At 42.6% G+C, this 20,022-nt stretch overlaps 1 protein-coding gene across 4 annotated transcripts; it reads left to right on the forward strand.

Moving 5' to 3' along the window:
- Nucleotides 1-240: 240 nt before the first annotated feature.
- On the forward strand, nt 241-20,022 carry ints2 (integrator complex subunit 2). Of its 4 annotated transcripts, none has more exons than XM_013265978.3 (25): nt 241-377; nt 1,666-1,974; nt 2,152-2,290; nt 2,678-2,780; nt 3,418-3,531; nt 4,353-4,483; nt 7,585-7,755; nt 8,432-8,652; nt 8,767-8,892; nt 9,107-9,178; nt 10,509-10,623; nt 11,087-11,155; nt 12,053-12,187; nt 12,283-12,459; nt 12,645-12,759; nt 13,514-13,618; nt 13,729-13,893; nt 14,560-14,761; nt 15,685-15,810; nt 16,932-17,133; nt 17,382-17,663; nt 18,147-18,254; nt 18,467-18,572; nt 18,881-19,057; nt 19,580-20,022. In XM_013265978.3, the coding sequence occupies exons 1-25, from the start codon at nt 370-372 to the stop codon at nt 19,759-19,761; spliced, it is 3,660 nt and encodes a 1,219-aa protein (XP_013121432.1). In that variant the 5' UTR covers nt 241-369; the 3' UTR covers nt 19,762-20,022. The 4 variants fall into 4 exon arrangements, with proteins under 4 accessions (XP_013121432.1, XP_003458085.2, XP_025766891.1 ...); XM_003458037.5 differs by lacking the exon at nt 241-377 and adding an exon at nt 661-1,016; XM_025911106.1 differs by lacking the exon at nt 241-377 and adding an exon at nt 1,097-1,294.

Here is a 20,022-nt window from a genome sequence, read left to right on the forward strand (position 1 = left end):
TAATAAAACCTATGAAAGTTTATTTTGCCATGTTTTCTTTTTGGAAAATCATGGTTGTTTGCAGTAACCATCTGCGTCTAATATACAGTATCTCTGCAAGCTTGTTACCACACTATTCACATGTGGGAAAAGGCATTCGAATAACCACGCAGAGCCATTTGAGTGGGATATCTTGCTTGTAAATTGCTGAGTTGCCCCTGGGTGGCATGTAGTAGCAGCTGGCAGTTCATTCTTTGGATAATTTTCTGCATTTCCTCTCGCTGTCAGCAACAGAGGGATAAACGGGTCCTGCTCTCTGTTTTCCTTCACTTCTCACCAACTGCTGTCTGAATATTCTTCAAAATGTGGAATTTATACTGACACCAGAAAATGTTTGAGTAAGTACAAATCGAGATTAAATGGAGTTATAAAATGGCAGGAATCTAAAAGCCCTAAAATATCATCATCATAAGCGGTATTTGCAACACATTAGTGTAATCAAAATACTACATATTATTTTTTAACATTTCCACCAGTCTGACATAAGCTAGAATAAACGGTTTCCACAGTTGTCTGTCCGTAATAACATAGTCAAACTATAAAAAAAATTAAAACGTATCTAATTTAGCTGTAATTATGAAAGAATGGCAGTCCCCATCATATACACGCGCCTGTGATTTATCAGAGTGCTCGCAGCACGCGCAGGCTGGAGTACAGTCTGCAGACCGACCTCAGTCTTTGTTCGGTCATTGCTGCTTCACGGCACCCACGACATTAGTGCTTTTGCTTTCACAATATCCACAGTGTTCCCTGTGAGTAACGATGAGATTTAGGATAACTATAATGGAGTGAAAGTGCCAAACAGCGGCAAAGACATTTCCACAAACGTGCCGGCACAATCCAGGACAAGTTCCTCTGTTATTGGCTTAGGACTCTCCCAGATCGTGCGGCCGCGGGGGCTGACGGTACAGTCTGACGTCTGAAGGCCTCCGTGGTGATAACTGTTTCAAACAGTACGTGTCATCTTAATGAGCCAGGTAAGGGCGTTCTTGTGAATTCGTGTATTTATGTTACACTTCTGTATAGCTTAGACGGACCAGTCAACACAAGGTTGTCCTGTGACAAACTAGCCTAGCTTTTAGCTCTTAGCTTGCTAGCACTATGCTAAAAGTCTTTCCAGAAGCGAACGTACAACTGAATGAGTGTTAGCTACTGCTAGCTCATATGTAGCCTTAAAACATACTCAGCTACGAGTTCGAGCGATTTTAGCCGAATTGCTGGTGCTTTAAAAGGCATATATTAAAGATTTTTGAGGGTGAGCCCAGATAATATTTTCACAAGGAGCCAGAAAACACTAGTTCATGTATTACTCCCAGCAGTTGTTAGCATTTGCTTTAGTTAGTGGCTATAACCGGCAGTTATCTTGTTTCTTTAGTGGCGTGTAACAGCTTTTGTTTGTAGTGACTAAACCTATGAACAAGTTATCAAACAAAAACATTACCATCAGCGTACAGGTTACTCTCGCGTTAAAAATGTATATCGAGGAATGAATGGTCACATTATGACAACCGTTAGCGCTGCAACTTAATAAAGTTTATGTACTGTTGAAAACAGACTAGTAGACTGTAGAAAAAAATGCATCCAGTTTTCCTCTTTAAACTGTCAGTTTTGTCTGTTTTCCCCAAGGTGTATGCACGGAGCGATGGGAGACAGTGCAGGGCTGCAGTTTGTCAGCTCCTATGCTTTTGAAGCCATGCAGAAGGTGGATGTAGTGCGCCTGGCTGCGTTAAGTGATCCGGAGCTGAGGCTGCTACTGCCCTGCTTGGTGAGGATGGCGTTATGTGCCCCCGCTGATCAGAGCCAGTCCTGGGCACAGGACAAGAAGCTAATCCTCCGCCTGCTCTCTGGGGTCGAAGCCGTCAACTCCATTGTAGCACTTTTGTCTGTTGACTTTCATGCCTTGGAGCAGGATGCACGGAAGGAGCAGCAGCTTAGGTATGACTTATTTTCACATGGTAACACTATACTGGCACAGTAGTGGGTTACAGGGTGGGAAAAACTGCTTATCAGGTCATACATATACAGCTATGTTTGTTACCGTGTTTAAAAAAAAAAAAAGCCTACTTGGAGTTCATTTTAGCAGTATACATAATGTACCGTCTCCTCTGCCAGGCACAAGGCAGGTGGCTCTAATGCAGAGAGCATCCTGGTGTCACAGCTGCAGCACGGCCTAACTCTGGAGTTTGAACACAGTGATCCCCTCAGGAGACTCCGTCTGACCCTCAGTGAGCTCCTGGCTATCATGAACAAGGTACAGTCAAAGCTCTACTTATAATTCAGTAAATCTCTGGACACTGACGATGATGATGATAACTGAGCATTCGCATTGTAGAAGTGTGGAACAAACATCTGACCTGGGACAGATGTGTATATGTAAAGAAATGGAAGTGTGAATCATATTAATGAGTGTCACCTGTGGACTACAGAAACAAGATTGTGCTGCTTTCTTTAATTCTTCGTTAAATTTGAAATTTCTATCAGAATTACCCCTAAATCTCTGCCAGCTGCTCTCGCTTGGACTGAAATTAACTGCGTCTCAGTGCTGCTGTTGTCCTTTAGTAGATCCATCTTCATCTAATAGGGTGAGCTGGGTGATGCGTCCCTGTGGCCTGTTTCACATTCCCGTGTTGTTTCTCAGGTGGCAGACTCAAATGGAGAGTTTTTCTTAAAGTCTTCTGAACTCTTTGAAAGTCCCGTGTACTTGGAAGAGGTTGCGGATGTCCTCTGCATTTTACAAGCAGGTAAAACAAAGTCCTTTTGTTTGCAGGTACATTACAATAGCATTGCATTTAATGCAGCAACATTTATAGATAAGTATGAAAGGGAGCCCTCTTACTGCAAGTAATAGATGATATGTTAGTGGTTTATATATTATTCACATAACAGAATTCAGAGCAGAGAGAACCTGGTGAAGAGACAAACTTTAGACCTCACAACCCCAATACAGTATGGTTGTTTTTTTACATTTTTCCACACAGCCAAAGCACAGCATAGAAAAAAGTAGATCTGCTTGCAGTCACCTCTTAAACCACAACAGGAACGTGGCAAAGTGTTAAAAACATGCTGAAGCTCAAACACCAGTTGTTTACAGCACTTTGTCATGTAGCTGATTTCTGCTTGAAGAGGAGTCTGTAGCCAGCCACTCCCATCTCCTCCCAGCTTTGTCTTTTTCTTGTAAAAGGCAGTGACTTGCTTTTTGATAAATACAAAATGACTGAAAAATCTAAATAATCCAAATGAAAAATAATCTACTGCTCCCGAGAGTTCAGAATAATGCAGCATATTTAAAATAACAAATATTTCTGTAAATCTAGTCTGAAAATAATCCGTTTCTTTGACTTTGCCGTCTGAAGTGTGTTTGGATTTTCTCCGTCTTAGAGCTGCCTTCGCTCCTGCCGATCGTGGACGTGGCCGAGGCTTTGCTTCATGTCCGCAATGGTGACTGGTTTCTGTGTCTGCTGGTTGCCAATGTTCCTGACAGCTTCAATGAAGGTAATTCATCTGTCTCACAACGCTGCACATTCTGTCAGCAGATAATGGAAGATAGAGTGGCTGATTAATCGACAGGAATAGTTGGATATAGTTAGTCAGTCCGTGTGGAGGAAACAGGACTTTACCTGAGATTACCTCAAAAGTTTCTCTCATAGCTTTATTATAATTACACACTGATATCTGCAACTATATGTGTTTTTCTTAATCCTATTCCTGGCAGCGGACCGAGAGTGCAGGCATTTGTCTTTGACTGATGATGAACATTATTATTATTCTGTCATCCTGACTCACCGAGAGCTCTTTGAGAGGCTCTTTGGAATAAAACACTCACTGTCTCCTTATCACACGGAGTGTCAGAGTCATGTCAGGCGCAGATTTGTGCTGCGTAGCGGTGATCATCACAGATTCCTTTTGGCTTTGCTGCTGCAGTTACTCTTTCACTGCCATGAAAGTGCAATGAATTCATCCTTGGATGAAGTGTTTGTAAGGTTTGCCATGTTAAACACCAGCTGGCAGCCAGGCTTAACCCCGCCGCCTCATCAATGGTGTATGAATGATCCAGGAGTAGCACAGATGGAAACTAATTCAATTTCAAAGCGTTGCCATAATGCCAGCTACTAAATTTACTTTTAAACAATATACAGTGTGAAAGTGAAGGACAAGTGCGCCGGCCTCTGATGCCAGAGAATTGATGTAATCATGATCTGGAAGTATTCAGATTATACAGTGTTGAAAGTCTGCATAGTTTCCTCCTCACTTACTGTAAGGATATAGTAAGCAGGAAGTCCACAGTGTTTAAGCGTGCCTCTGTGTTGTTGCAGTATGCAGAGGTCTGATTAAGAATGGCGAGCGTCAAGATGAAGAGAGCGTAGGTGGGCGGCGCAGGACTGAAGCGCTCCGGCAGCTGTGTCAGATGAATCCCTCACAGGCTCTCAATATCCGGGCTATGGTGGTAGGTATACTGTTAGTATAATCACAGGACTCTGAGCTCACACCAAAATCACACTTTATTTACAGCATCCCAAAAGTCATTTATTTCAGATGAGAGATGAGTTCTCTCATCTAGTAGCTGCTCTTTTTCTACTCTGGATGCACATTTTCTGCAACATTCATTCTGCTGCCCTGTTTTATCCCATTAATTATGCATATATGAAATAAAATTAATACTCGCACCAGCACATTTTGAGCGTCTGCTCCTTTTTTATGAAGCGCTTTCCCGATTAAATGTTTGGATAGCACGACGGTTGTGTTTGCAGAAACATAGCCGCATTAAATATTGATTGTGATCTCAATATAATTATTTGCCGTTACAACATATCTTCCATAATTTTGCAGTTTCTCTTAGTAACAAATTTAACGCAGCAAAGCTCATCTGTTTCTCTGCCTCGCTAAACGTAGCACTGCTGGTAATGTAACAGTCATGCACAGATTTCAAGAATGAAAATCAATTTGATAGACAAATGTTTTGCTTACAACACTTTGTTAAATGATGAATAATTTGTAAGCTGTAGACGTTTGTTTGTTTTTAGCATCACTCGTTAGTTATTATAGACTTGACTAACGACGGGCTCTGTTGTGCAGGGAACTATTTTTCTCTGCTTAAATCAACTCACCTGATGTTGGGCAGTAAAAGTGATAGGATTTTGCTGTTTAGTCATTTATGTTGTGGTACACTTAGTGGCGCTGTCCCCGAGGGGGAGAAATGAGTCTTATTTCCTTCACTCATAGAGGTTACAGCACAAGGTCGCCTATTGAACGAGGCAGAAGAAATTCATTGCCTTGCTGAATGATGCATTAGCAGAACTCGTACTTGGCTGGACTTTGTGGTCTCAAACAATAAGGTTTGGGAATTGATGGGATCCAGTGCTGAAAACAATGTGTGGAGAAGAGCAGTGGAGCTCGCAGCAAGCAAGGTCAAGTAACACGTAATGTTAGAAAATGATGACGAGGAATAATGAATTTAAACAACAATGATATTTCGTTTGCACAGAAAAAGACGATGACACTAATGCAGCAATGCAGGCTTGTATTAGAGGGACACCCATATTGCTAGTAGAGATGGACCGATCCGATATTACGTAACGGTATCGGTCCGATACTGACCTAAATTACTGGATCGGATATTGGAGAGAAATAAAAAATATAATCCGATCCATTAAATATCAAAAAAGCACCTCACAAAACTTGCGACACGGCGTAACTCGGCTCATAACCGTAGCATGTCGGAGCAGTGTGCATCACGTGATAGAGCGGCTGTGTGTATTTGTAGCCTCGCTACCAAACCAGCATTTCATCTCCGAGGAAGTTATCCCAGAGAGAAGTAAAGCAAGTGTGTAAGTTCATCTCTGAGTGTTTGTAAAGCGTTCCCATGTTAAGCTTAACAACCGATATATGGAGCGACTGCCTCTCTCCCTCTCCTGCTGCTACTTCAATCATGAAACTGATCAATGATCAGCTGATCGGCTTTTCTGTCGCGAGTCCCTCTCTCTTCTTTGTTTTTGGCCCACTTTGCACCAGAAAGAGGAAACCAGCGGCTGAACAACAGCAGCACGTTTAAGCTTGATAAGCTGTTGTTAGAATGTATTTAATATTACTTTCTACACCAGGATCCTTTTCTACGTAGCTGACGGCTGGTAACTGTGCAGGGGCGGATCTAGCAAAGTGTAGCCAGGGGGGCCGACAGGGCATGAACAGGGAAAAGGGGGCACAAAGACATACTTTTCTTTCTTATTCTCATTTAAAATGTCTCGCTTTTAATAAATAATTATCTGAATCTTACACCCAAAGTTTTAATCTGATGTAAAATGTATAGAAGTCCATTACTGTATATAGTAACTGTTAAGTCTAATATACCCTAGTAAGCTATAGTACTTTTTCCTTTGGGAAGGTACCATCTGTGCAGTCTGCAATTCTGTTGAAGAAAGATGTTGAATCTATTTAATTATTCTTGAAAAATAATTTGTTTCTGTGCATTTTTTTTCACACTGCATCAAATTAAAGTTGATTACATCGATTAAGCATCATGAGGTGGAGGGTGGGGGGTGGTTCCCTATTTTTTTTTTTTGCTGGGAGTTTGCAACCCTATTAGTTAGGTTGCTTAATATTTCTGCTAAGTACTCTTTAAAATACCAGAATAGGGAGGATGGAGCAGGTTTAAGTTTATTAGATTGATCAGTGTTGCTGAACTATGAAATATTTTGGGTGCAGTGTAGTTTTTACATACAGGTATAACAGAATAGCTTTAGTGTTGTTGTTTATTTAAACTGGAGTATGAACTTATACAAAATGCAGCAAGATATTAAAAAAACAGTTTTATTGATTAAAAAACACACTATATCGGATTCATATCGGTATCGGCAGATATCCAAATTTATGATATCGGTGTCGGACATAAAAAAGTGGTATCGTGCCATCTCTAATTGCTAGTTCCCCCTTTTTATTTCCTTGATTTTCAAACCTTGTTTTGGCTCGTAATCACTCGCTCAGCAAGACAGCTTCTTTGCTCATGTTTCCCCTCGGTAAGAAAAGGAGCTATACAGGGGTCTCAAACTCCAGTCCTCGAGGGCTGCTGTCCTGAAATCTTTCCATGTGTCCTTGTTGCAACACACCTGAATACGGTTAGTAGCTCATTAGCAAGACTCTATAGAACTTGACTGCATGCTGAGGTGGAAACCCCTAACCCTGCTCAAGTAAATGTAAGTGTTTGGAAGAATTCTAACAATACTTTTATTGCACTATGTTCATTCAGTTAAGAGCTGCTGTAACATGAATCAAATGGCTGAATTGCCACCTCAGCATGCAGTCACATTCTAAGGCTGTTGCTAATCTATTCGGGTGTGTTGCAGCAGGGACACATGGAAAAGTTTCAGGATAGCGGCCCTCGAGGACTGGAGTTCGAGACCCCTGAGCTATACCTTGGAGACGCATGTCGGGAACACATCAGCCCATCAGTGATAATCACACAAATATAGACTACTTATGAAAGAACATGATTAATATTTGATAGAATCGGTGACACTCTGTAATTGACTGTGGGTGCTCTGTGTGTTCCAGGTGGAGGAGTGTCACCTGCCTGGTTTGGGTGTGGCTCTCACTCTGGATTACAAACCAGATGCAGCAGATGAGGCAGTCAGTCCTCTAGTTTCTTATGTCAGCGGACTGCTGCTTGGCACCAATAGCAAAGTCCGTACCTGGTTCAGTATGTTCATTCGCAATGGACAACAGGTAAGGGCCCGGTTTACTCTCGTATTTACTGACGACACATAAACAGTCACTCCTGTAGGTGCAAGAGGTGGACCACCCAAAATGTCCTCAACATGCTGGAACGTTCCTGTGATGTTTTTAAAGAACAATAGACAGTAATACAAACACTCGCTGACATTCAAAATGAGATCCTGGTGGGAGCATCATTTGTAGCCTCCATCCTGTCTTGTGTTGCTCAGTGTTCAGGGCTCGAGTTGGATTGCCCCAAACATTCAAAATATCACAGCAGATATAAAGGAGATCACGAGTCTGTCTATCTGCTGGCATTTCTTGCAGTTTATGGAGCGCAGACACGCTTTAGTCAGCTTTTCACTGCAAATGTCATCATTTGTTTAAATTTCCCTTTCATAAAATGTTTGGGCTTTTTTAGGCAATAAAGCTCCTCTGAGGAGGAACGGAGGAAAGCCTCTGCTCGGCACTGGAGAAATGTCCTAAAATGTTCCTCCACGTTTATTTCATTTTTAATTTGTTCATAATTATTTCCTGGCAAGTTGCTGTTCATGCAGCGAGTCAGTCAATGATCATAATTATCAGAATTGTAAATGAACTTGGGCAAACTTTTAACAAGGTCCAGCGGTAACTTTTCCATGGAAGCATGAAAGTTCAATGGTGTCCTCTCCCCACTCGATCCTGCCAGCGTAAGAGGGAAAGCAGCTCAGTGCTGTGGCAGATGCGCAGACAGCTGCTGCTGGAGCTCGTTGCCATCCTGCCGCGTTCACGCAGCACCCACGTGCCCAATGATGGCGACGTGGAGGAGGAAGGAGGCTCGGGGTACTCTGGCCTCAGAGAGGAGCACGTGGTAAAGGCCAGCGCCCTGCTCCGACTGTACTGCGCCCTCATGGGTATTGCAGGCCTCAGGTGAGTCAAAGATCATGATAGCTTTTGTTACATTTGATTTTATAATCAATATTTTATTGATTATAAAATGGTTGAATTGTAACAATGTATTTTAATCGCTGTGTTTCCTTCCAGACCTACAGATGAGGAAGCAGAGCAGCTACTGCAGCTGATGACCAGCCGGCCTCCTGCCACTCCTGCTGGCGTTCGGTTTGTCTCCTTGTCTTTCTGCAAACTGCTGGCCTTTCCTACTCTAGTCAGGTACATAAAGTTTATTGACTCTTACTTTTAGATGTCTTTGTTTTATTCAGCCAACACAAACAGGTCGGGGTTCACAAGCTCTTTTTAGCTGCTGGTGGTCTTGAATTTTGATTTGCTGCCCGCTGCTTACCAAAAAGCCCTGTCGGTGTTTTTTGGCATTAATAGTATTCTTTTTATATGTTGACTGAGCATTATCCTCTGTGTGCCTGTGCAGCACTCCAGAGCAAGAACAACTGATGGTCATGTGGCTCAGCTGGATGATCAAAGAGGAGGAATACTTTGAAAGGTAAAAAAATTATAACAATAAAAAGGCATGACTTTATGGAGACGCAAAAGATTAGTGAGTAAAATTCATCACAGGAAGCTGTCGCATGTCACGGAGTTTTCTGTGAAGCTTTAAATGTTCATCACATCAGCTGTAATAGGATGATGTCTTTACAGAATTAGTGTATAATGCAACATAAACCCATATGTGAAGCATTTGTGGCACTTCGATCCAGTATTAGTGTATTCTATGCTGACCCTGTCTCCTATATTGTTAAACATATTATACACAGCTGCTGTTGGTGTGACCTCCTTTTTTGGTCATATGATGAGTCAGCAGCTTTGTTTTGTTTTTGTTTGTTTTTATCTTAATTTTTAAATTAAAATTAATTTCAGGAAGTAGTGCCAAGACCATTCACCGAGTTTGGTGTCGGTATAAGAAAAAGGTGCTGAGCTCTTTACATGGCAGCTTCCTCGCCAGTTTTGATTGGTTATAACTGGTGCTGACATTGACTGGTATATATCTGACATACATAGATAGCTGTATGGTGTCTTTTCTACTACTGCCATCCATCTCGGGTATTATTTTTAAACAACCACGGCATACTTGTCCTAGAAATATGAATTGCTAACCTGCCAAAGCTAAAACCAAAGCTGCCTGTAGGCTTATTACACATTTCTGTTTGGGCCTGTTCACTGTCTTTTTCATAAGATCCAGGATAGTGGAGATGGACATCAGAGGGGACTTTAAAGTCCAGAAGCTCATTTTGAACATTGGACATAGTTATGTGCATCTCCAAGTTTGGCCCCTTGTTGTTGCTCCAGTGCTGATGATGTAAGTGTTGGTGTGGAGGATCAGTGGATTCACGCTAATCGGTTTGCTGGATTTGAACATTTCTTTACAATCAGCTTGATAGATTACAGTGCCAGATGAAGAGGAATGAATAAGGAAAGGCAGATAATCTAAGATGCCTACACACTCTGTTTCCTGGCTCCTTGACCAAGTGACCGAGGAAACAAGAAGTTGAAAGTATTAAATCCTCTTTATGTATTGAACTTGTTCCTTGGAGGTTTGTTTTTCCTGTATGAAGTCTATATGACCTGTTTCAACAACTTGAGCATTGAATATGAATCCATGCTTTTGTGACTCAAGTCCATAAACCATCAATCTGACAGTTTTGTCTGACTAACCTAAAGGCTGTGAGAGGAAGGTTCGGGTGTGTGTGGGTTGATGTAACGGTCATAATCACTTTTATTTAAATTCTGTCCTGCAACATGAAGGCTTAACGACAAACCTAAATGTCTTCTCTCACTTGCCTCTCCTGCATATGTGTTTGTCTTCCTCCTTACAGCGCCGCAGGCGTTTCTGCTTCTTTTGGAGAGATGCTATTACTGGTTGCCATGTATTTCCATAGCAACCAGCTCAGCTCCATTATTGAGTTGGTGTGCTCTACTTTGGGGATGAAGGTAAGGTGGTAGGTGGGAGGGAGGCAGTGATCAATACATCAGTCTGGCTGACCAGCCACTGGCCCCTCTCTTCTGCTGCAGCAGTGGTGCATATAAAGACTATATCACTAATGAAACATTTGCAGCACACACGTATCTAGCTAGCTGCTCTACACCCTGCGGCCAGTTTTCAGTGTTATTACTTATTAAGTGCACTATTGTTTCTTGTCTGTGTGCTAAGTAGTTTCCCTGTCTCACTGTATTTCCCACTAAGATGTGTAATGTAATTGGATTTAGAGCCTGTTTGTTTCCACCCCTAGGGCAATCCTCTCAATTCAGTGTTGTGCTTGCCATGTAGAATTTTTCTTATGAAATATGAAAAGAGGGAATTACAAAATAGCAGCGCTGCTGCCTACAGGCTGCTTTCACTCACAGCGAGCCTGCCATTCTGGATGTTTTTATAGTTTTTGTGTAATTCCTGCAGATTGCCATCAAGCCCAGCTCACTGAGCAAGATGAAGACCATCTTCACACAGGAGATCTTCACTGAACAGGTGTGTATGTATATATGTATATTACAAGCCCGTCATTGTGTATCGTTACTGGGCAACCACCATTTTTGTCAGTGGTTTGATTTAGATCTCTGACTCCACACCTCCATCCTTTCAGGGTTTTTTCACTGTTTACTATCAGACCAATGGGGGGGGAGGAGGGGGGAGGCCATTGATGATGACTTTGATGATTTGATGCTGAAACCGTTTTCATAGGAAGCACAGAAAGTTTGTGACTTTGGTTTGATGTCTTTAGGTTATTACTGCTTGACACTGGCAAACTGTCACAGTGCACAAGAGTTTTCACACCAGTACAGACTGTTAGCGTCACACACGTCTGTCTGTTTCATGGAGTAAGCTTCTTAAACAGTGTTATAAGAGAGATCAGACACCTCATGAGTCTTGGACCAGTAAATCCCATAATGGCAACGATGGTGGGAGTTTTAACCCTATTTTGTAGCAAACTTTTTAAGCTGTTTTTTCAGATTCACTTTGATATTAAAGTTAGGAGCTACTTTTGGCCGCTCCCTTATTTCCCAAGGATCTGCATATTTGATTTGGCACACATTTGATGCCCTTTGCCCTTTCTGAAGCTCCCCTCCCATTTATCTGGCATTGGGACTAGGAGTGCACTTGGTGGGGGTTTATCTCCTAACAGAATGAAATTAACCATCATTCACATATATGGTGAATGTGTTAACCACGGCACCACGGAGCAACTATACTATTATGATGATTCAAAACCTAGAAACTTGGCCAAAGATGATGGTTGGGCCCATGCTGCTGTTATAAAAGTCAATTTTCCAGTGAAGGAGCGGTACAAAAGAAATGTGGCACAAATGTTTATAGTCTTTACATTTCTGAACTGTTAACAACAATTGTATGACTTTGGCTGTGCAGGTGGTTACAGCTCATGCAGTTAGGGTTGCAGTGACCAACAACCTAAGTGCCAACATCACAGGATTTCTGCCCATTCACTGCATCTACCAGCTGCTTCGGAGCCGAGCCTTCACCAAGCACAAAGTGTCTATTAAGGTAATGCACACGTTATGGCTGATTGTGACTATCGCGTAACTTTGTACTACTGCACAGTTGTTTGAAACGTCGTTGCCCTTGTGTGCGCCTTCTAGGACTGGATCTATCGCCAACTCTGTGAGACGACAACACCCATCCACACACAACTTATTCCCCTAATTGATGCTTATATCAACTCCATCCTTACTCCAGCTTCCAAGGCAAACCCAGAGGCCACCAACCAGCCAATCACAGAGCAGGAAATCCTCAATGTCTTCCAGAGCTCTGCAGGAGTGAGTTGCTAAATCTGCACCCTTACAAAATACCAATGCATTGCATTTTATTGGTTATTATTAATTTTGTTTGAAACATAACTTCACTTTCATAATCCTTAATTTTGCTCACTTTGATCTTCGTAGTTTGGAAATAGGTTTGTAACCGTTATATCCATGTCCACGTTTGCTGGTGATCTCTTTAGCAAGCGGATGGTAGTCGAGCAGGACGGCAGCGCTACTCTATCACCACCCAACTGCTTATCCTGTACTACATCCTGTCTTACGAGGAGAACCTGTTGGCTAGCACCAAACAGCTGGGTATGTATGCGGCTGTTTCCCAACAAAAACACTGCGCTGTGTTTGGCTTCCCTTTGTGCTCTTGGCTCACCTCCCTCCTGCTTCTCATTTTCTCTTTCTGCGCCTGTCTGAATTGCATCCATTGTCATTTTCCTCACTGAAGAATGCATTGTGTGGATGATGAAGGGAATTTGTCAGCAAGTGAGAAGAAAAAGGAACCTTTTGTCCTTTGTTAAGTTGTAGGAGATGCTCTGGATGTGCAGTCATTCATCCTTTTCTCTCTTGGCACTGAATGTTGGCTGCTTCTTAGAGAATAAATGGTTGGCTGACAAAGAGCCAAGTACAATGGTTGCGGGAGCAAAGCTAACTAGGACAGCTGTAGGTTAGATTGAGCATTAGCAGTTAGCCTAGTCAGTGTTGATTCTCTCCCATGACGAGCTCTCCTCTTGCCCTTCATTAGGCCAGATTTATGTGAGAGTTTATGCCCATCTCTTTAATTGCTGTGTTTACCCAAGTGCTCTCTCAGCCTTCAAGGAAGGAGTAATGAAGCCCATCAGCAGTGGTAATGAACCCACGTCAATGAAAAATCACCTCAGCTTCTCGAACGCATCGGCACAGCGGCTCTGGTGTCCTCACACAATCAAATAAAACATTTATCCTCCATCTCGTCCTTATTTTGCTTCACATTTTCACTCTGTTTAGTATTTAATTTAGTACAGTTTCTGTGATTCACTCACTTGTCCTGTTTTCCTCTTTTTCTATGTGTTTTTTTAAGCCCTGATGCAGAAGAAGCCAAAGTCCTACTCTGCAGCCCTGATGGACCAGATCCCCATTAAGTACTTAGTTACCCAGGCCCAAGGGCTGCAGCAGGAACTCGGGGGTGAGAGTCAGTTTTGGGTTTTTTTTTACTAAACACATGGAGAAAAACCCCCAAAAGTTATAAATGATTTGATTATTTTAGACTGAACGCAGTTTCTTCACTGATCCCAGGTCTGCATTCGGCCCTACTAAGACTGCTTGCAACCAACTACCCACATTTATGCCTTGTGGAGGACTGGGTGTGTGCGGAGGAGGTGACCGGTACCCTGCCCCTGTTGAGGAAGATGATGCTTCCTAGCAACACCTGTAGATACACCCAGAGACAGCTTCACCAGGGTGAGCACAGGAAATTTAAGATGTAGCTGCTTCATTTAAGTTAAAAATATTAAGAGAGAAACATTTTAAAGTAATAAAAAGCCCAGACAGATAATTGATGGCTTTACTAGCACCACTGAGTTGGGCGAGTGAAATGTCAGATTATCTGTCTTGGGTTGGAATAAAATCATTTATCAATCTGTAATCTTTGTGGTTAATCTTTTATGCTGTGTTCACACAGCTGCTGAAGGATCAACAGTTTCAGTAGATGTATGTGATGTGTAGCTACATCCAGACGCTGTGTGACGCTGCTCGACAAACCGCAGAGAGCTGGCGTCTCGTTTATTTGGCCCCTGTGATGTGGTGTTCTCGTGTTTCTCTGATCTTCATTGTAGTAGTTTAAAAGAAAGTTGTTTGAACTGAGTGATGGTTACATACTTGGAGTGTTGCAGAGCCTGTCCCTTCACCTGAACACCTTACTCCATTTGTAGGATTTAATCTTTCATTTACATTTTTCCTGTCTGACTCTTGAAATGCATCCATGCTGCTATTGATTAACCTAAAGGGACAATTGCACAATAATTCTCTAGTGTATTTATGATATTGTGCTGTACACTTGTTGTACACTGATGGAGATGCAGCCAAAGTTTTGTACCTCAGAGATTAAAGCTCATGTTTTCCTCCCAGCCTTCCAGAAGTTGCCATCAGGTAGTCCCAGGCTGATGCGTATCCTGGAACATTTAACACTGCTTTCACCTGGAGACCTGATCCCTTACGCGGAGGCCCTCACAGCCAGCATGGCTCTGCTGCTGGAGCCTGCTGTGCCTCGTCGTATACTACAGACCGCCAACAAGCTCTGGATGGGTCTGAACACCGTGATGCCCCGCAGGTACGTGCTCCGGACATGCAGTCGGGAATTTGTGCCTTAAAGCATTAATGGAATCACTTGAGTAATTAAAATTGGTCTAAAGAATTTTCTTGTCCTCACTAATTAGAATTTGACATCACTGAAGTGAATGAACTCCTGTTGCTGCTGCTGGTTAAATTAAATTCTACATGTTTTCAGTAAAAGGCTTACAGGGGTGTTTGTTGCTTCCTCTTCTAGGACTGTAGACAGTTGCTGGGAGGCTGAGTAAATACGGGACATGAAACCTGTAGAGCAGGAGATGTTGCTCTTAACTGTCAGCTGTTTATTCAGTGATTATTGTATAAACAGATCAAACGCACTGAGGTGAGCGACCTTTGTGAACTCTGTGGACAGATGAGGTTAACCTCACTCTGCTGCAGGGCTCAAAGGAGCACAGCTACCACTGAACCAACAGGAGCCTGTTACAAGACAAGCTCAGGCAGGAAGACTGAGAGGGGCTCTGAGAGGGAGATGTAAGGGGTTGTCGACCCCCCCCCCCTCATATATTGAATCTTGCAGAGGGACAGATGAGAGAGACTGGTGAATCAAGGATGAGGGCTGCAACTTCACACAGGCCCACTGATTGATGCCGGTGCACGAGCTGCACGAAGGCTGGCGAGAGCACCCTGCTGTTTAGAGTTTAACGTGGGTCTGAGAAGGAAGATTAGGGTGAAATGCTGCACAGAAATCCATGTCACACTATGTTTTTGTAGTATTTGAATATTAATCTTCCAAAATCAAAGTATTTAGAGTGGGCGTAATGCTGTCAGTTTTACTAATGTTGTCCCTTAACAAGGCAGTGTTTCTTAGTTCTTAGCCTTAGTTCTTTAAAAGCCGGGTACAGTCGGTGCTTCAGTTAACAAAACTTTGTGTGGTGGGAATGAAATTGTGTGTCTGTGTCACAGGCTGTGGGTGATGACGGTAAACGCCCTCCAACCTTCGGCGAAGCTGCTCAGGCAGCAGAGGTACACCCAGAATGACCTGATGGTCGATCCTCTCATCGTGCTGCGCTGTGATCAGAGAGTATACAGGTGACTACGAAAAGCCACGCATGGACTCAAACATGCAGTCTCAGACATGTTACAGTAGGTGGGCTTTCATGTGGTCCACGCTTTCACTGAACGCAATTGAAGAATTTCTTCTTATACAAAACATTAACCCTTTCAGACCGGTCGTAACTTTTGCGTAAAAGTTTTTAAAGCCCGGTAGAATTGCAACCACGTAAGCTAGCGCAATAATTTTTTCTGCATATGAAACCGGAGGAGTTGTACTTACATTTTATGCATTCAGCTCGTCCTCGGTCACGGTTTCCTTCCACATATAGATTTGCAATACTTGTGTAAAAAGCACTTGCAGCAACAAAAACATAATATTCCAGAAACACGCTTTGCCGATCCGATCAGCTGTTCATAGTAATGAGATGGCACGATACCACTTTTTTATGTCCGACACCGATATCATAAATTTGGATATCTGCCGATACCGATATGAATCCGATATGGTGTATTTTTTTTAAATCAGTAAAACTGTTTTTTAATATCTTGCTGCATTTTGTATAAGTTCATACTCAAGTTTAAATAAACAACAACGCTAAAGCTATTCTGTTATACCTGTATGTAAAAAATACACTGCAGCCAAAATATTTCATAGTTCAGCAACACTGATCAATCTAATAAACTTAAACCTGCTCCATCCTCCCTATTCTGGTATTTTAAAGAGTATTTAGCAGAAATATTAAACAAACTAACTAATAGGGTTGCAAACTCCCAGCAAAAAAAAATAGGGTAGTATATAAAAATTGGTGTATCTCAAAAATAAAACTATGAAGACACTCAAAATAAATTTCCTGTGGTTGGAAACTATTTTGTATTTACAGTTTTGAGGGATAAACCTCTGAAATTTCTCTAACTAGAAATATGAGTAAAAAAAAACAAAAACGATTTTCAATTTTTTGTAGTTTATTGCAATGTTTTTATGTAGTTACTATGGACTTAATGCATACATATTATTAACATTTAGGCTGTAATGGTTGTATTGACGTATAGAAACTTGCACTACAGCATCTAAAAATACAAAGATGAGCTCTGGCAGACGGTTCTATGGTGGGTCTTAAAGGGTTAATTGTCAGTTAACAGTATTTGTTTTTGGCCAGGTGTCCTCCTGTGATGGACATCGTCCTTCACATGCTGAATGGCTACCTGCTGGCCTCGAAAGCCTACCTACAATGTCACCTGAAGGAGACGGCCGACTTCGATCGACAGAGCCAGACTGTGTCGAGCCTCGGTGTGCCGGGACAACCAGACACGCCGGAGGTCACCAGGGAGGAGCTAAAGAACGCTCTCTTATCTGCGCAGGTCAGAGCTTTATAAGAGTGCTAACCATCTGACAGCATGTTCATTGATTCCTAACCTTTTTTCCTGTATCACGTTGTTTCTTCATCCCTCCAAAATATTACACTGCAAAAGTTGCAAATCTTATTTTTATGTGAAATTTCTGTCTTACTGGTGTTTCAGTAAAACCAAAAATGCAAAAAGACACTAAAGTGTAACGGTGGGCCTTTTATGCACAGTCATTATAAATCCTTGTTTTTGTTCAACTGCAGGACAGCGCAGCAGTGCAGATTCTTCTGGAGGTGTGCCTGCCAAGCTCTGAAGAGCAGCAGCTGGGGGCCACCACAGACAGCCTGTTGAGGAGCATTCGGGGCCCCGTGCCAGGGAAATCGAAACAGGGAAGCCTGGGGCCTGCAGCCAAGGGGGGCGTGGAGGCTGCGGAGCCAGAGGGAGGTTTGCTCAGTGATTTGAGGGAGGTGCAGTGTCTCATCTGTTGTCTGCTGCATCAAATGTTCATCGCCGACCCCAACATTGCCAAGTTGGTCCACTTTCAGGTAATATATTGTGAAAATGCTGGCAGGTTTATGGTGCCATTAGGCATAGCTGTATCTTGTAGCTTCCTTCCACATTTTCCTATTGAAAGCATTGCAGTCATTGATAATGGATTGCACCGTAGAGCAGAAAATACCTTCAAGTGCGTTTTTCAAGAAGATCCGAATCATATTGACCCCATTAGTCATCAGATTGTGCCATGGCGTAAGTAATAAGTGAGTGCAGCGCTCCCAGGAGCAGCAGACAGCCATATGGTGGACTTCATCAAACCAACGCTTCCTGTCACAGTAATCCATCCACGCTGCTGAGCAGAAGCTGCTGAGCAGAAGCTGCTGCAGTGTGCATCGGCGCAGACGCATGTTTACGCTAGCACTCGTTTACATAGACGACTGTTTGAATAAATGAACTGCTTATTTGTGGTTTCTTGCTTATGTTACTAGATTAATTCCAAGTTTCCTGTTTCCTCTTGTCTCCCTGTCTGCCAGGGTTACCCTCAAGCTCTGCTGCCTCTAACTGTGGCAGGCATTCCCTCCATCCATATCTGTCTGGACTTCATCCCAGAGCTGCTGGCCCAGCCCCAGCTGGAAAAGCAGGTGAGGCCTCCCAACCTCCCCTCCCCTCTCTTTTCTGGCTTTCACTCCTAGACTTGCCCTGGGTTTGTGCCAGAGCCTCTCTTACACTGTTGGGCTTTTATTTATTTATTTTCTCCAACCAGCTCTGCTCGCTGCTCTGCTGAGTGTTTGCGTATTTGCTACATAAATAAATGTATTAAATGTCTCACTGTTGTTATCATGTGTCCCTGCAGATCTTTGCAATCCAGTTGCTATCATATCTGTGCACCCAGTACGCCCTACCCAAGTCCCTGAGTGTGGCCAGGTTGGCCATCAGCGTCATGGGTACACTTCTTACAGGTCAGTAAACATCCTGTCTTTACATCTTACACGGTTATGCATTTGGTGATATACTTCTTCTTTTAGTGTGCATCTTTTCATCATCATGTCTGTCAAACATTAAATCTGCTCCCAGCAGGCTGCCTGCATACAGTACAGTTCATCTTACATAAATCAGCTGTTGGCACACAGATGTTTTTATCCCTGTGTTTAGCTGCCATCCTCTGGTGTTTAGCTGTTAGTGCAACATTATTTCTCTGTATTAACTGTTTATCAGCCTTGTGTATAGTGTTAATTGTGTATTTGTGTGTGTGTGTTTTGCTTCCTAGTGCTGACTCGTGCCAAGCGTTTCCTCTTCTTCATGCCCACCCTGCCATGCCTGGTGGCTTTCTGCCAGGCGTTCCCTCCACTCTACGATGACGTGGCAGCTCTCTTAGTACAAGTGGGCCAGGTTTGTTCTTCGGACGTGGCCACCAAAGCCAGGGACATCGATCCCTTTATCGCGCGTAAGTATGATTACTCATTTTCTTGGCAGAATAATGTAACCGTTGACACAAAAATATTTTGACACAAATCATTTTGTTCATCTTTTAAAAATCCAGATGTTGTAATTAAAGCCATCTGATCATTTCTGTCCTAAATGTCTAAGAATTGTGAGAAAGATCCTTCATCATTTATTAGCTTTGATGTGTTTGAATGTTGCCTTACACATAAAGACCAACTGCCAGTCTGTTCCTCAGACTGAGGATTTGAAGCTCGGTATTGGTATCACTGCTGTTGGACCTGTACTCACTGTAGATGTACAGGTCATGTATTTCACTGGATCTAGCAAATGTGTAGTAGGAGTATACCTACCATAGACATTTAAAGGTGTTGTCCACGTATGCTACTGCAGAGAAGGTTAATCTACTTTAATTATTCAGAATTTCTGGATGCTTCGATTGGACATAGAATAATTTGTTTAGACAGATGTGTAGATGAGTTTGGATCTACCAGTGCTAAAGAAAAACATTTGCTTTCCCACTCAGGTTTGCAGTATCTTAAGGAGAAACCGCTGGAGGCTGTGGTCTCAGGAGGACGCCCCTGCAAGCTGACTCTACCCCAGAAGACAGCAGAGGAGCTGGGTGGGGCTGACCCTGATGTCCAGCTCTGTTACTGCATAGAGGCCACCTTCATGGACATTATCAGCTGCACCCTTCACGGACTATAGAGCGAACACACAGAGACTCTGGAAGGTTCAAAGGGACTTGACTTAAACCAACAACTCCAAACACTGCCTCTGTGATGATTTGTAGAAAGTAAAAAAATGAAAATGTTAAATGCTTTTGGGGGTTTTTCTTCGACCTCTGTAAGCATATTTTTTTAAGCTTTAAGTGTTGTGACCTTTTTTTCTCAGGCACTGAAAAAATGTTGCCTTCAGATGTGTCGAGTTTTGTAATGTATTTGTTTGTAATAAAACAAAGGAAATATC

Source organism: Oreochromis niloticus, linkage group LG10 (genome assembly GCF_001858045.2).
Source record: "Oreochromis niloticus isolate F11D_XX linkage group LG10, O_niloticus_UMD_NMBU, whole genome shotgun sequence".
Taxonomy (NCBI): domain Eukaryota; kingdom Metazoa; phylum Chordata; class Actinopteri; order Cichliformes; family Cichlidae; genus Oreochromis; species Oreochromis niloticus.